The sequence below is a fragment of the Neovison vison genome, chromosome 10 (genome assembly GCF_020171115.1).
Source record: "Neovison vison isolate M4711 chromosome 10, ASM_NN_V1, whole genome shotgun sequence".
Classification (NCBI taxonomy): Eukaryota; Metazoa; Chordata; class Mammalia; order Carnivora; family Mustelidae; genus Neogale; species Neogale vison.
This window is the reverse complement of record NC_058100.1, coordinates 4,121,746-4,137,052: the sequence shown is the minus strand read 5'-3', so window position 1 is coordinate 4,137,052 and position 15,307 is coordinate 4,121,746. Positions and strand designations below refer to the sequence as shown.

At 47.8% G+C, this 15,307-nt stretch overlaps 1 protein-coding gene across 1 annotated transcript; it reads right to left on the bottom strand.

The window, feature by feature from the left end:
• Window positions 1-1,105: 1,105 nt before the first annotated feature.
• On the bottom strand, window positions 1,106-6,841 carry FCER1A (Fc fragment of IgE receptor Ia). The gene is given in 6 exon segments (XM_044266212.1): window positions 1,106-1,495; window positions 2,976-3,233; window positions 4,951-5,205; window positions 6,246-6,266; window positions 6,695-6,787; window positions 6,790-6,841. Coding segments are annotated over 6 exon segments (864 nt in total). The 3' UTR covers window positions 1,106-1,310.
• Window positions 6,842-15,307: the final 8,466 nt, after the last annotated feature.

Genomic DNA, 15,307 nt, shown 5'->3' with positions numbered 1-15,307 from the left:
ATGTGTATGATGCCGTGTCTAGGACGCTGTGAAGCATAATGTTGTTATGAAGGTGGCGGCAAGACCATGGTCTCGAGGTCTCATGGATCTCCTGTCATCCCTTAAAGTCAGGGGAAGTGTCCAGAACAACACCAAGGAGACTTCTGTGGGGACTTTTCCTGGCCTCTTGTTGCAAGAAAAATCTTTTCTCTGCCTGTGAAGTCAAGTGACATGGCTATTCATGGGAATCTGGTCATTTCTTACCACTCTGGAATGATTGCGATGGAGGGGGAGGGTGACTGGGATGTTAAGGAGATACATACCAGATACCTATATTAAGAAAGGGGGAAAAAAAGCTCCAATATTTTTCTCTGCTTTGTGGTCCAAAAACACCTTTTGGAAAAAAATGGGACTTCTCAGTCTCATGGGTGTTTACAAATTTCCCCCTAGATTCACTTCCTCTTTATGTTAGTAATTGTTCTAAAACATAGTGAAGCTATGGATACTCTGATATCTCGTTTGCTTGTGAACTCATGGTCAGCACTGACAATAGGTTGCCTCTCTTCCCTAACCCTTTCCCTAGGCCCCCGTCTAACTGTCTCCATGGGCATAGGGGGGGTGGGGGATGGGAGAATGAAGACTGGGTCTTTGCCTGAGATCTTTCTGTTTTCAGAGCTGAGAGTCTAGGTGATAATTATTTGCTGGGGCTTCTCCAAGATGTTTAGTTCAGTTGCTATAAGAGGGTATTCAAGATACAAGTTTGGGAGATATTGGGAGGAAAAACAATCAAAGGGAAAATCTTAGACTGAGCCCCATCCCCAGAGTGCTAGGGATCAAGATTGCCTCAGATCCAGAAGGAGCTAGAAGCTCATGAGTGGTATGTTGAAGTGAGAGCATAAAAATGGTCAATCTCACCAGCATCTCCCCATGTCTTTGTAGTCCCAGTCTAGATGTAGAGTGGTTAAGAGAAGACATCTCTAGTCTAGAACTTCATGGTTCTTGCCTCTAGAAATAAAAAAGAAACTAGCAAGCCTCAAATACTCAGAAGCATCATGTTACCTGGTTTCATACTTTTTTATTCAGGCTGTACTTGTCTCTGACAGATGCTAATAAATGAACCTACTCATTTTTTTTAACTTATTTAACAGACATTTATTGAGCACTTATAATTACATGTCACTTAATCAGTTTGAGTTGGTTTAATGAAGCAGTTCTATAAAGCCTTGAGTGCAGACCGTCTTGTGTGCATTGGGAGCTGTGTCTGACGATGGAGAAGCGATGGCTGATGCTGGAGAGAAGTTGTTGTTGCTAACGGTTCTTAAGCAGGGACATCATTTCTTTTCAGGATCTGGCTTTTTGTTCTTTCTGGTCCTCTGAGTCTTCAAGATCCGTGTCAGCTGCTGCTGGGTCAAGATAAACAGTCCTGTGTCCACAGCAAACAGAATCACCACCAACAATGGGATCAGAAATTGTAGCCAGGAGGTTTTCCTTTGGTGAACACTCTGGTCGAGGTAATCTAGATGCAACAAGAAACAGAAGTCATATGAAGAACTGATAAATGAGGCCCAGGACATCATCCCCCTAAGAGAAGGACCTCGCCTGGTGCTTTGTCTTCTAGCGCCAGCATGACATGGCATCTAGGACCAGAGAGCAACACCCACAGATTTAGGTACCTCTGTCCATGTTTCCTGGAGCCCAGGGACTCCTGAGATCTCCTTCATAGCCCCTGCCTACAGCTCTTGTAGCCAGTCTGTCGGAGGGGGAAGGTCATAGGAAAGGTGAACCCTTTATTTGGGCTCACAGTACCAGTGCCCCCATATGAGTTGGGGGTGGACAGGAGAAGTGAGGGCTGGGGTGGGGGTGGCCGCCTCATTTCTGAATTGTTCATCATTTACCACCTGCCTGTCGGGTGAAACAAAGACACTGGACCAGAGCTTCTTCAAAATAATCCTCTCTCCTGTGGCTCTGTTATTCTGTTTGCAAGGCATTGATTTTTGTGATTATCTTAGACTGTAGAGCCCCAGAATATTATAGCCAGAACACCCCCCTGCCTGAGGTCACCTCGACCAACAGCTTTCAGCACAGGCTGCACATGACCATTACCTGAAAGGGCTTTTAAAAAATATCAATGCCCAGTCCTCCAAACCAAGTAAGTCAGAATCTCAGGCGGTGAGAGGCAGACACCAGTATTTCCAAAGGTCCCCACGGGGCATCTGGGCCAGATCCTTTACTTTGCAGATAAGGGTACCAGAAGGCCAACAACAATTAAATAGCACTTGGGTCTCAGACTAGTTAACAGAAAATTGGCATTAAAACTTCATTCTGGCTTCCAGTCTCATGCTTTTTTAGGCATTAGAATGAGCCAAATCTGCCAAGCAAAAAAAAAAAAAAAAAAATTCTAATTTCCTCCTTGCAAGGCAGATATTCCAAAGGCCCCCTCTCTTCTCTGGAGGTAGGTAGGAGCATCTTTATCTTTGGCGGTGGAGGCAGCCCACCAGCCTGCTCTCCTCAGGAGGCTCTGCCTCCTCCCGACTCAGGCACCCAGTCTGCTGGCCGTGGGTCTCCTTCCCCAGCCCTCCTCAGCCAGCGTGGCATCTCCAAGCTCCTTCCAGCCTTCGTTCCTTTAACTCGGAGACTCCCTTTCAGTTTGATAAATGTAAGTGTGCACCCCAGGAGCAGCAGAGGCTTTGAGAGCACGCTAGGAATTGTGATCATTATGGTTGGGTAACGCTTAACAGGCTACATGTCCACTTCCCAATATTTGCATTTAGTCTTCATAGAAACCCCACATTGTGAGCCAGTGTCACTGCTGCCAGCAAACCAATAAGGGCTCCAAGACTGGGCGTGTGTCACAGCCTGGGCCCCTGCCCACAGGTCGGCGGACTCGGCAAGGTGCACCCACTGGCCCCTGCTGGACACTTCAGCCGTTTCAGGATGGGGGGGTCTCTCTCTCCCCTTTCCCCTACCATGGGCCCCCCCTCCCTTTACCAACTCACTCTTTTTCACAATGATGTTGATGGTGTCGGAGGTATGATTTTGCTTCTTAATCCAGCCCGTGCAGTAATAACTGCCGTTATCCTTTATTGTGGCGTTGGGGATGGACATTTCGAAGTTTTCATACCCGTACTTGAGGGCTTTGCCATTCCTGTAGTAGGTCACCTTGGTGACGTTCCAATTCTTCCAGCCGTGGCACCTGATGTGGAAGGACTCACCCTCCGTCAGCTCCTCAGGAGCGGCTTGAAGGAGCAGCCACTCTGAAGACCATTCGTTAGGTTGTGTAAGAGCAAACGGATAGACGGACACAGGGAGAGACACGAGGTAAAAGTGGTCACTCACAGGGCATGTGGCAGAAACCATGGTTTATCATGAACCCATTTCTTAGCTCATAAAATCAATAAAAAAGGAAACACAAAATAATGCTTAGAATCTGTCCTCTATACGGATCAATCCTCTCTCCTCCTGAAAAGTGAGTCTGGGGCCATCAGACCACTCTGACGTTTCTGCAGAGCCGGTCCATGGGCGGCCTGAAAGCCAGTGCTCCCTTCAGCTCCGTCGGTGCCAGTTCTGGTTACTAAAGGGGAATAATAGTCTCCTGTCCGGGGAGTCCTCCCCCAAAGGCAGGTCTGTTTTGTCCTCTTGCCTCTTAGAGGCTCCCTAGCTCTACCCCTAATCATAGCTGGCTCCAAAACTCCCCCAGAACATGACTGTCAATTTCAATGATGTGTGCCTAGTTACTCACTGATGTCCTCTTCCTCACCTGGCTCCATACTCCAGGAGGCCAGGGGTCATATCTGATCTTTGCATTATATCCCTAATGCCCAATACCGTTACCTTGGAGTGGGCAGTTACTCAGCAAATACTTGTTAACAAAGATTCTGTATAATACAAGAGTCAGGTTCTCTGGCTAATGTCATTGTAGGTACTGAAACACACTCAGGGGCACCTGGGTGGCTCAGTGGGTTAAGCCTCTGCCTTCGGCTCGGGTCATGATCTCGGGGTCCTGGGATCGAGCCCTGCATCGGGCTCTCTGCTCAGCAGGGAGCTTGCTTCTCCCTCTCCCTCTGCCTGCCTCTCTGCCTACTTATGATCTCTGTCCCTCTCTGTCAAATAAATAAATAAAATCTTAAAAAAAAAAGAATTGAAACACACTCACTGAAGGAGAATTTTGAACTAAAATCTGGCTGGGTTGCGCAGTCAGTTTATTTCAGAGCAATCCTGGAGTTTTCCAGGACCTCGTCCGAGGAAACGAATAAGTTACTGCACGCTGCTCTACTTCGTACCTGGGATTTGCCTCTGGATGCTACCACACCTCTTTTCACTCACAAGGAAAATACAAAGGGTGTTTATCCTTTAAAATATATTTGCATTAGAAAAATAAAGCAAAGTATATCCATGACCTTGCCCTTTCAGTGAAATCCTTCCTTTGTCCGTCTGGCATTTACTAACCAACCATCTAAGTCTGAGCGTGTGGTGCCGGTCGTTGGCAGTGGAGGAGTCACAAAGTGGAAACACACGTAGGGTTTGTTCTTCAGTAAAAGTGAAGGTCAGGAGGATTCTACATGATGTCTTTCAAAACCAAGAGTGCAACCTGATATCCAGGTTGTGGTGCATGGAAATCGTGAACAAATTTCACAATCCGACATTTTGGTTCTATTTCAGATGTCCAGCTCTTTGCAACCTTCACACACCCAACCCGCCACTGGCACGCATCATACACACCTGCCCCAGGCAGCGGAGAGACGAGGTGGAGTAGAGGGATAGTGCGGGGAGGTGGGGGACGGCGAGAGCATAGAAAGAAGCAAGGCTTGGCTGGAGTAAGTAAGGGCGGAAGAAGAGTGATGGGCAGGTCTTGAGTGAGAGACTAGAGTCCCACCCCGGTGCATAACCCTGGAATGACTTGACCTCTCCCCATCTTTGGGTGGGCCATTCCTCATATGGAGGAATCAATTTTTCCATAATGCTGGAACTTACCTGAGAAGACTTCTAGGTACACAGGATCGCTCATGTTGGATTCTTTGTCCCGACACCTGTATTCCCCACTGTCCTGAGGGGACGCTTTCACAATGTTGAAGCGTGAAGTTTTATTTTCCAAAAGGCTTTCGTTGTGGGTCCACATAGCAGAGTTGACTTCAAGGGAGTTGTTCTCATAGCATATAAGAGTCACACTGTCATATTTCAATATTCTATTCCATGGCGGGTTCAAGGACACCATAGGTTTCGAGATATCTTGGAGGAGATCAAATTGTGGAAAGAGATGTAAGGGGGGGTGGGGAGAGAAAACTTTCCAGGCTCTAGAGTACAGACATGGCAATAGTCCCTCAGTCAGTGGTCTGTCTACCCCTGAACGGCCACTAATAAGAAACTGTCCTGATTCCTAGGATCACAGAAGGAGGGAATAGTGCTGTGGCTCCAGAGAACTCCCAACCTAGGGAGAAAGATAGGACGCGAGTGTGGGGTATTAAAAAACAAACAAGCCAATGAGGACTGCAGCCTCTGGTCAGGCAGAGGCGATGTCTGTCCTGTTCAGCCCTAGCTCAGCACAGTGGCTGGTACAGAGTACGTGTTCATTAAATATTTACTGAGTGGATGAATGCGTGAATAATGGATGAATAAATGTGTTGGACTAGATGAAACATAGTCTCTCCGAGCTCTAAATTTTTATGACTATTTAACTGTGAATGCATATGGAGTGAAAAATACATGTCAATTCTGGAAGGAAGTGAGAAGCGCCGAGAGAAGCAGCCTTAATAGGTTTTCAGGAACAAAGAGATGCGGTTCAGATTTAACCAAAGCCTAGGAAGTGGCAGGTGGTGAGGAGGAAGAGGGCAGAAACAGAGCTAGACTTGGACCCAAAGGACTTGTGTCAGAAACTGGCCCTTGGCTGGCTGTGAGACCTCCAGCAAGGCTCTCACTCGGGCAAAAGCCTCAACTACAAGATGGCGACTGTACTAAGATGATGTTGTAGGGACTGACTGAGGTTGTGTGGTAGTGCCTGGGCAGCTCTCAAACCTCGAGATGTTCCACAGACATGGCTGTTGCCTGTAATGAGGTGGGTGCCTCAGGGGAATGAGGTGGTTCTTTTGAAGCCATCAAATGGGGGAAAGAAGGAAGACAGGCAGCGTGGAAGTGGGGCTCAGGTTGGACAGAGAGGAACAGATGCTTAATCACTAGAAAGCCGAGGAGACAGGGTGAAGGGGAACAGTGAGGTGGGGAGCCATGCCCAGCCATGTTGGGGCTGACAGAGCAAGGACAGGGGACTCACTTACCTGCCGACGCACCGTGTGGAGCTGCAAAAGTCCAGAGAAGATAAGTTAGTGGCCAAGCGCCGCCTTCTGGGACTCTAGGACAGGGGTCTGGTTACAGGGGTCAGGTCTACATCTGTGGAGTTTTAAGGGCCAAGCATCTTCTCAGGAACCTGACCCAGAGAGAGAAGGAACTTTTCTCTTTCCGTTGTCCTCCCTCCCTTGCCCTTTGGGAGATGCCAGAGAGATGGCAAGGACAGGTTTGGGGGCTAGCTACCCCTTAAGCCTTGCTCAGCCCAATTTGCCCTGCTCTACAGCTTGTGTCCTTTACAGAATCCCCAGGAAATGCACTGTGGTTTGCATATAACCTAGAACAAGCCACCACGAAAACTGTCAATGTTCCTACCCCAGCTGCCACCCAGATCCATCTTGGCCCCTCCGGGGTGGGGTAGTGTCCCTGAACGTCTACTTACAGGAGAGAAGCAACACCATCCACAGCAGGACAGGGCCTCCCATGGGAACAGGCATCTCCTCCACGGCTGCCAAGTGCAAACTGGACTGGAGACTTGAAGCCAAAAAGGAGAAGGAAATGTTTTCTGTATCATATCTGGTTAACTCATCAGCTGCGCCTCGGTTTGCCTTCTCTGGCAATAATAGTCTGGTGCCAAATTGGGCAATTTCACCTTCACCAGCTAGTGCCCTCCCGTGCCGGGCCAGCGAGTGCTGAAATTCGGTTGTGGTTCTCCGAAGCTGCCATCCCTCTTATTACCTAATTTCCTGCTGGCCCACCAACGCACCGATCTACATGTTTTCATCTCATTCCCTGAAGATCCGTTATTGGAGCAGCCAAAATGGGGCCATTCTGAGACCCCTCCTCTTCCACTGGGTCTTGATGGAGCTCCCAACTCAGGATGACGGATGTTAGACCATAGCATATATGGATCTAGGTCTATTCTATAATTTATTTCCTTCCCCAGCTATTGCCCATTTTAACATTTCCAATCTTCTGGCATGGCCGCCCTTCTTCCTTTAAACCTACACCAGTTCGGAGCACCCCCAGAACCACTTTGACTATTCCGTGTTTTAGCTCTAGGCCGGAGCTGGTCACCTTCCCCCAGGATTCGGTATTGATGACAATGCCGGAGATGACAGCACCACAAATTCTATAGTCATTACCACTTACAAGGCTTTTTTCACAGGTGGTATTTATCCTGTTTGGTCCTTGCCAAAAATCTGAAGTCGACAGAGCAGGAGGAGGTAAGCAAGGCCCCATTCTGTGTCACCGTGCGTTTCTGCACAGACTGCAGGAGGAAGCCCACTGACCCAGACATAGAGTTCTCCCGCATGAAGACCTAACCCGAGCGTCCAGCCTCGGGGGCATGACAGAATCGGGGCTACAAGGATTCATAAGTGAGAAGCTCCCGATGACTGGTTTCAGGCCCCTCAATGGCTTAGGGGCAGATCTTTAAAGTTAGCAGGAAGTTATCTTGAAAAATGCTTGTTGTTTGTATTTAAAGATCTGAATTCAAATACTCCCCATATTTATGTCATTAAGGTTGACCTGTGACATAGGACAGTAATGGCATCAGGGTCATGGCTTTAGTAGGAGGGATAAGAAGTTAATAAACACATGAAATGCATCGCACACATCTGCTATGTAGAAGAGGCTTAATGAATATACCTTTCCCTCCTTCATTACCAGTGTTTATTACAGACTCTAAGGAGATAGCGGCATTTCAACTGGGTTAAGGCAGTTGGTCACCTACTTCCATGTGATAACCAGCAGAGTCTGGTTTACGTAAGTGGTCTCACTCATCTCCGTTATCATGATGAGAAAGCGTGATAATGGAAGAATTCACATAAGAAGTTGTTCAGTGGGGTGGGGGGCAGGAGAAAGAAGCGGAGTAGATGCCATTTTGGGGGTGCTGTTGGAAGGCCGTGGTTGAATAGCAAGATCCTGGAAGAGATCTTGCCATGTAAGAGAATAGAAGCTGCACCTCACCACTTGGTTGAGACCTTGTCCAGGGTACTTAGGGGACTTTCCTTAGGAAAGTAATCCTACAACGACAGACATAAACACCTTCCTGGGACTCATGTGGTCTCTCTGAGAGCTTCCTCCTAAGACTCCGTGCTATCCAAATGCCTCCTCCTTGAACGGGAGGCAAGGTGGGACCCACTGAGAGGTCCTGTCCCCTGGGGGGTAGAGCACAGGTGTTGGGGTGAAAGAGACCATTTTTGTTTGCTGCACCATCCCAAAGTTGTTGCTTCGGTGTCTGCCCTTGAAATGGAGGTAGTGTTTTGGCAGTTGTGAGGGCCGAGATTTCACCGATTCAACAAAAGCAGTTCATTAAACCTCAAAAAGCACACTGAAGCACCTTGTGCATCCACCCCTTAAGACAAAACCAAAAACGACTACAAAACTAGCAGCATCAACATCAGGAAGAAGAAATCATTCCCACAGGACACAGCCATGGGTACCCCAAGGAACGAGTTGATACCCAGGAATCACGCGTTCATGTGCCAATGCTGTCCCACACATCCTTTACCTTGCACAAAAGACCAAGTCCTCTGAATTTGACGTGCTCTCTGGGTGGAGCGTGCTGTTCGTTCCGTGTATCCCGCCTGTCCATGTCAACAACTGTCTCACTGAGGCCAGGAGACTGGGTCTCCATCTCACCTCTTTCCACATGCTTGACAGCCAGGGTAATCCTAAAGAGAGTGTCTCATTCCCAAATTCTGACCTTTTGCTGGGTCTTGGAAAACTTAACTTGTACTTCTCCCAGTAGCAGTGGAGAAAGGAGACCCAAAGGGCCGTCTGTGGTCTACCCGGCCTGCAAGGTTTGGTTTGTCTGTGCAGCTGGATCCAGAGGGAAAGGCTTTGGACGGGAGCTTTCACGATTTGGGACATGCTGGCAGAGGAGGGAGGGGCCAGCCCATTGGGTCTCGGGGTATCTGTACCCTTCTCCAAAATTGGAAGCAGACAGAAGGACTGCTGTATTGGCTTTTTCCTCTCCGTGTTCTCCAGCACAAGGCAAGGTCCCTCTGAAACTGGATGTGAAAGACGAGAGAGCCGAGTGGCAGTCCGCTGCGGTGTGAGCGCCTCACAAACACTGATCATGCCCGAGGACAAGGTATAGGGACTGTGAAACATGACTAATATGCTTCGGTTCCACCAAATTTCTGTGGTTATAGAACGAGGAAATCAAAACACAGGGAAGTTGGGTGACTCGTCTGGGCACGCACCTGCTAAGTGGAGGAATTAAGATTGAAACGATGTGGTTTTGCTAAACGGCCTGTGCTCACGACCACTTCTACAGAATAACCCTCCAGCCCATCTACCCCGTGTGCTCACAGAGGCCCTGGATTCGGGGGCTCCACGCCAAGACCGCCTGCATTCCCAGGGATCTGTGACCCACCGGTGGGCAATCATGGGTCTAGGCTAACTTCTGTGTTCTGGCTACAGTTTCATTTCTTGGGTTCACGAGATGACATCGCAGTCCATAGCCACGCGGCGCTGTTGGCACGGTTTCATATCCGTTATGTGTATTTCAGAGAGAGAGAGAGAAGAGAGAGAGAGAGAGGTTCTTGCCTTTTAATCCAGATTCTCAAGGTCCAGGATGTTGTCAGGTCTTCCGGCTACCAGGACGGGAGTCTGTCTGCTCAGGGAGGAGTCCTCAATGGTCGGTGCTGGTGGCCTGATGGCTTTTCACCATAAAGGCAGTGGCTTTGCGGCTTCTTTTATTCTTGTTTTGATGTGAACAGTTGCCTACTTTGGATAGGTCTGAAAGAAACAAATGGAAACTTCCAGGGCTCCCCAAGCAGGTACCACCGACAAGGGGATGGGGCAGGGGATATGGAAGCCACAACTCTGCGTGTGGACAGAGAGGACTCCCTGAAAAAAGGAAAAATGGGGCTTCAGGGAAGAATCCTGAAGATGATCTTTTCCTCCCGTCTTTAGAGACTTACTTCTTTCTGACATGGGAGGGACAGTCAGTGGGATTTTTCACAGAAATAATGGATTGAATGGAGACCAGACATAAAATGTATTTCTAGTATCTGATTTTAATACAATATACTATTGCTCAAATGCAAAGTTGACTGTAGTATTTGGATTTTATATAGGGATACAGCAAGAACTACTATTTGTTTATAGGTGAGTCCTACTGGATATCCTGTTAAAGGTTGCCAGTGGCCAAAGGGTATAGGTCAGGTACAGGGTCACAAAAGTGCAGTAGACCGGGGAAAAGATTTCTTAACTAGTGTTTCAATTCTTGGGTGTCCCCTGAAACTGTAAATTGCAGAGAAAGTCCTTGAAGAGGTCTCCCAACATATCCTCAGGGCTGGACCTCTGACTGGGCTGCCTGTCTTTGAGACACGTAACAGCCAGATAAGGGGTCTTTGTGGCCTCTTGTAGTTAGGGAGCAGTCTGAGCCACGAGGTGAGCTCAAGCAAAATGACCGGGAGCTTTGCTTATAAATGTTGTCTTCAGCCCGGAGACCCAGAGGACCTCAGACTTGCCTTCCTGCCTTCCAACAGACACAGATCAGGTGAGGTGAGCTGACTTTTCCTTCAGAAGGGGAGAACAGAATTAGAAGCCTGCTAAGGAAGGTTCTCAGAGGGAATGATGGTGTTAAAAAAAAAAAATTATAAAACGTCAGACTGTTGCATTAAATTTTAAAGCCTAAAGACTAAAACCAAGTCTTTAAGTTAACTAAGTCTTTAAGTTAACTAAGCTTTTAAGACTAAAACTCTTGTCTATACATACTTCACAGAGATTAAGTGTAACCCTGACTGTATGCCCTGAACAGGCTGGGGACTGTCATTCTCAGCTTAAATCACTCACGCTGTGTGGCTCCTGGTAAGTTCCTCGCTGTCTCTGTGCCTGAGCCCCATCTCAGGAAAACAGATCTGGTGACAGTGCCTGGTGTTGTATTAAATGATTGATGTAGTTAAAGGGCTAGAGAGAGGCTGGCAGATAGTAAAGCCGTAAATGTGACTCACTGTGTCGTGGTTTTGTAAGGCGCTTTTGGCCTTAAGAGCACCAGGGACAGACCCTCCTGCACGTCTGTGGGAAAAAGCTGGAAACACCATTGGTGGACCGGGGTGGGGGGGTGCACAGCTGGGTCCGAGTCTTCAGCCTGCACAGTCAGGCCAGGAGGCCGAGAGAGCGGAGGGCAGCTCCCTCTCAGAACGGGCTGGGAGTCTGGGGGTTGGTTCCCAGGCCTGCTGTGACACAGAGAAACCATCTTGCCGTCAGCCCTCAGGTCAAATGTAGTGCTGGCCAGTTTATTCTATGTTCCTCACAGAATTACCCAGTTAAAAAATGGAAACAGCCTTCTCTGAAAGGAATCTCTTTAGGCTGTTAGCAGATAAGGACAGAGAGGTCTTAGCCAGGCCAAGGACATTTGCATTTTAATAGGCAACTTTTGAAGCCCTAATCCTTCAGGACCTGGCTAAACAGTGCTGTGACCAGTGTGTTCCTGGGGGTGACGATGGGCAGGAGTCGGGGTTGAAAAATGAGGACAGAGGGAATCATCTGAACCTCTCAGATCATATTCCCGGAATGGCATCGCTGCCGAAGGCCGTCAGGGAGTAGGAGAGCGAGAGAGCGAGCGTGTGTGTGTGTGTGTGTGTGTGCTCACGCGCGTGCGTCTCAGGCAGCGGAGTGGAGGGACTACGCGTCGCTGCTGTAGCGATGGCCGTGCGGCCTCCATGTTTAGCGTCCGGCAGGCACTGGGCAGCCTGCGGAACTGGGGGCAGCCTTGCATCAGAACGAACCGGTCTGCTTCTGCACCACCTTTGAATGTCCAGCCAGATGTTCTGTCATTATTTGAGCCTTGAATCTGACTGGCTAATAAATGCAAAGAATTTTCACATGTCTTCCTAGATGCTGGGTGTTCTAGGGGGAAAATCCACGTAATGCCCCTGTAAAAATTATTCTTTGCTGTTCCTGGAACAGCATCCTGGGATGGTTCACGGCTGGACCAAATCGGACCCCAGCAAGTGCGCGTGTCCTCATCTCTGTGTCAGTGTCTCGCCCTCCCCCTCGGGCTGGGCGTGGAGCCAGCACATACCTCCCAGAGACATTTTCTTACCATACAGTAATTTTTTTTTAAAGATTTTATTTATTTATTTGACAGAGAGAGATCACAAGTAGGCAGAGAGGCAGGCAGAGAGAGAGGAGGAAGCAGGCTCCCTGCTGAGCAGAGAGCCCGATGTGGGACTCGATCCCAGGACCCTGAGATCATGACCTGAGCCGAAGGCAGCGGCTTAACCCACTGAGCCACCCAGGCGCCCCCAGTAATTTTGTTTTATTTCTTCTTTATCTTAACTGTGCGTGTGTGGGAGAGGTGGATGCACAAGTCCCACGGTTTAGCCCCCCTTTAAAAATTGGACAGAATATTATGGCTGCAGTATTCGGTATTACAATGACTATTTAGAACAAGAAATTATACCACAACAGGTGATGAAATATATAAAAGCCAAAAAATGACACGAACATTATAAAAATCCAGAAAAAAAATAACGGTTTGCTGCTAGACGTCGCTCCGTAGTCCCTCCCTTTGCCTCCGAATCGTTACCACCTCCTCTCTGATCCTCATCACCGGGCAGTGATGCCGTGTTATCATTTTTAATAGAGAAACCAGAAGTCCAACTCATCCTTTCCCCTGCCCCTGCTGATCAGCAGTTTTTTCTGAAACAGCCGTTTCTAGGAGATGCCCACAGTTTGCAGTGTTGTTACAGTTTGTGGCTTGCAAACATGGGAATCCTGATAAATTCTGCTTTGCTTTTATTTCCATGAACAAGAAGACAAAAGCATCACGGCATGTTTATAATTCTGTATTTCACGTTACTGAGGATATTCCTGAAGGGAGAGAACTCCCATTTTCACGAGACACAGAAACGAACCAAATCCTCTGCTTACAATTTTACACACATCTGGTGCTCGGGAAAGTGTCTTGACAAGATTAGCTTCTGACTCCAGATATTTCAACCTCGGTTTTCTGTCGTTGCCCACCAACTTCCAGCGCCGAGTGCTGGAGGATACGGTCACCCTGCAGCCTGACCTCTGGCCCTCTACCTCTACCTTTGTGTCCTGAAGCCAAGACCGTTGGCTCTTTGGTGGCGTTTTCCTGGATGCCGTTCCTACCGCAAGGGTTCAAAGGGCCTCACTGAGACTTACCCCGTCTGGAAGGAACTGCGAACTCCACACATCTGTTACCCTAAACCAGGACTGAACACCCTCAACCCACATCCTCCTTAGCTGGGTTCCAGAACTTTCCTGCAGCTACCCTCCTGTGCCAGTAGGAAAGGAAACCTCATTCAAATGTGGCTAAAATATCTGACTTCTGAGGGTGCCTGGGTGGCTCAGTGGGTTAAAGCCTCTGCCTTTGGCTCAGGTCATGATCCCAGGGTCCTGGGATGGAGCCCCACATCAGGCTCTCTGCTCAGCAGGGAACCTGCTTCCTTTCCATTCTCTCTGCCTGCCTCTCTGCCTACTTGTGATCTCTGTCAAATAAATAAATAAAATCTTTAAAAAAAAAAGTTTTATGGGGCACCAGTGTGGCTCAGTGGGCTAAGCCTCTGCCTTCGGCTCAGGTCATGATCTCAGGGTCCTGGGATCAAGCCCCGCATCGGGCTCTCTGCTCAGCAGGGAGCCTGCTTCCTCCTCTCTCTCTGCCTGCCTCTCTGCTTACTTGTGATCTCTGTCTGTCAAATAAATAAATAAAATATTTAAAAATGTATCTGACTTCTGTAAATTTTACAAAAACATATGACCTCCTTCAGGACTTTGGAGGGGCCCACGCCAGTAAGGGGTCATGAGGTCTAACTTCCTATAAGCCCCCCAACTTCACCTCTGCTGGGTGAGTCCATGACGTGTACATTCTGAGTCAGGAGAGCAAGGAGAGTGTTCCCAGATACATAGCACAAGGTGGGGTCTGATAGGATTGAGAAGCACTCGACTGGCTTTTGAAGAAGAGAAGAAGGCCAGATGGAAGTGAGATACGTAACTTAAAATGGGGCAGTTTCCAGAGAAATTGTCCTTTCCTTCCAAAAAGACAAAATTTTCACGAGGTTCAAGAAAACACTGGAGGACTTTGGGTTGGACCTCCAGTGTTGGACCCAAAAGTAGAATGTCTGGTCTGAAAAGGGATAGGAACAGTGGACTGAATATTGGAAAGAGATTTGGTGTCAGAACATTCAGGATGGGGGCGCCTGGGAGACTCAGTGAAGTGTCTGCCTTCGGCTCAGGCACGATCTCAGGGTCCTGGGATCGAGCCCCGCTTCAGGGTCCCTGCCCAGTGGGAGTCTGCTTCTCTCTCTGCCCCTCGTTTCGCTCATGCCACTGAGCTACCCAGGTGCCCCATGAGTCTGTTTCTATCACAGCTCATGCCTCAGTCATGTTGCAGAGAGATACACGGAGAAAAGCCTCTCTTCCCATGACCCGTGGAGCAACAGTTAATTAGAAGGAAAATAAAATCACAAATAAATAATGTTTTATATTCTCAATTCCTAAATTACATATACCAATTTACTGTATATTTCAATAATCTCAAAATGTTCATTTTTTACAAGTTTTATGCCTCTTTATTCCTTTTTTAAAAAATTATGTTAGTCACCATACAGTACATCATTAGGTTTTGGTGTAGTGTTCCATGACTATTATTTGTGTCTTTAAAAGAAAAAGGGAACTATGTACTAGGTATACTTATCAAGGGTCAGATTTTGAACATAGATTATTGGTAGAGTTTTGGTTATCATATGCCCCAATTTCCCAGAGTGAACAATGTCTTAGAGTGTATAAATATCATTTTGCACAATATACTTTTCCAAACAGGCGATTTCTGAATCTGCATTATTATAACCGAATACGGGAATGACATAAAAAGAGATACAGAACTGATTCTTGATCATTCTACCACGAAACCCAACACACACAGAATTTTGTTTTAGTGCAAAAGCATTATCCATCATATGTATTCCTTTCTTTATTTGTTCAACGAACATTTATGTGCTAAGCATCCTGTAATATGCTGGTAACATGAATGAGAACTGGAGGCACCAGATTTCTTCCCTCACGGAGG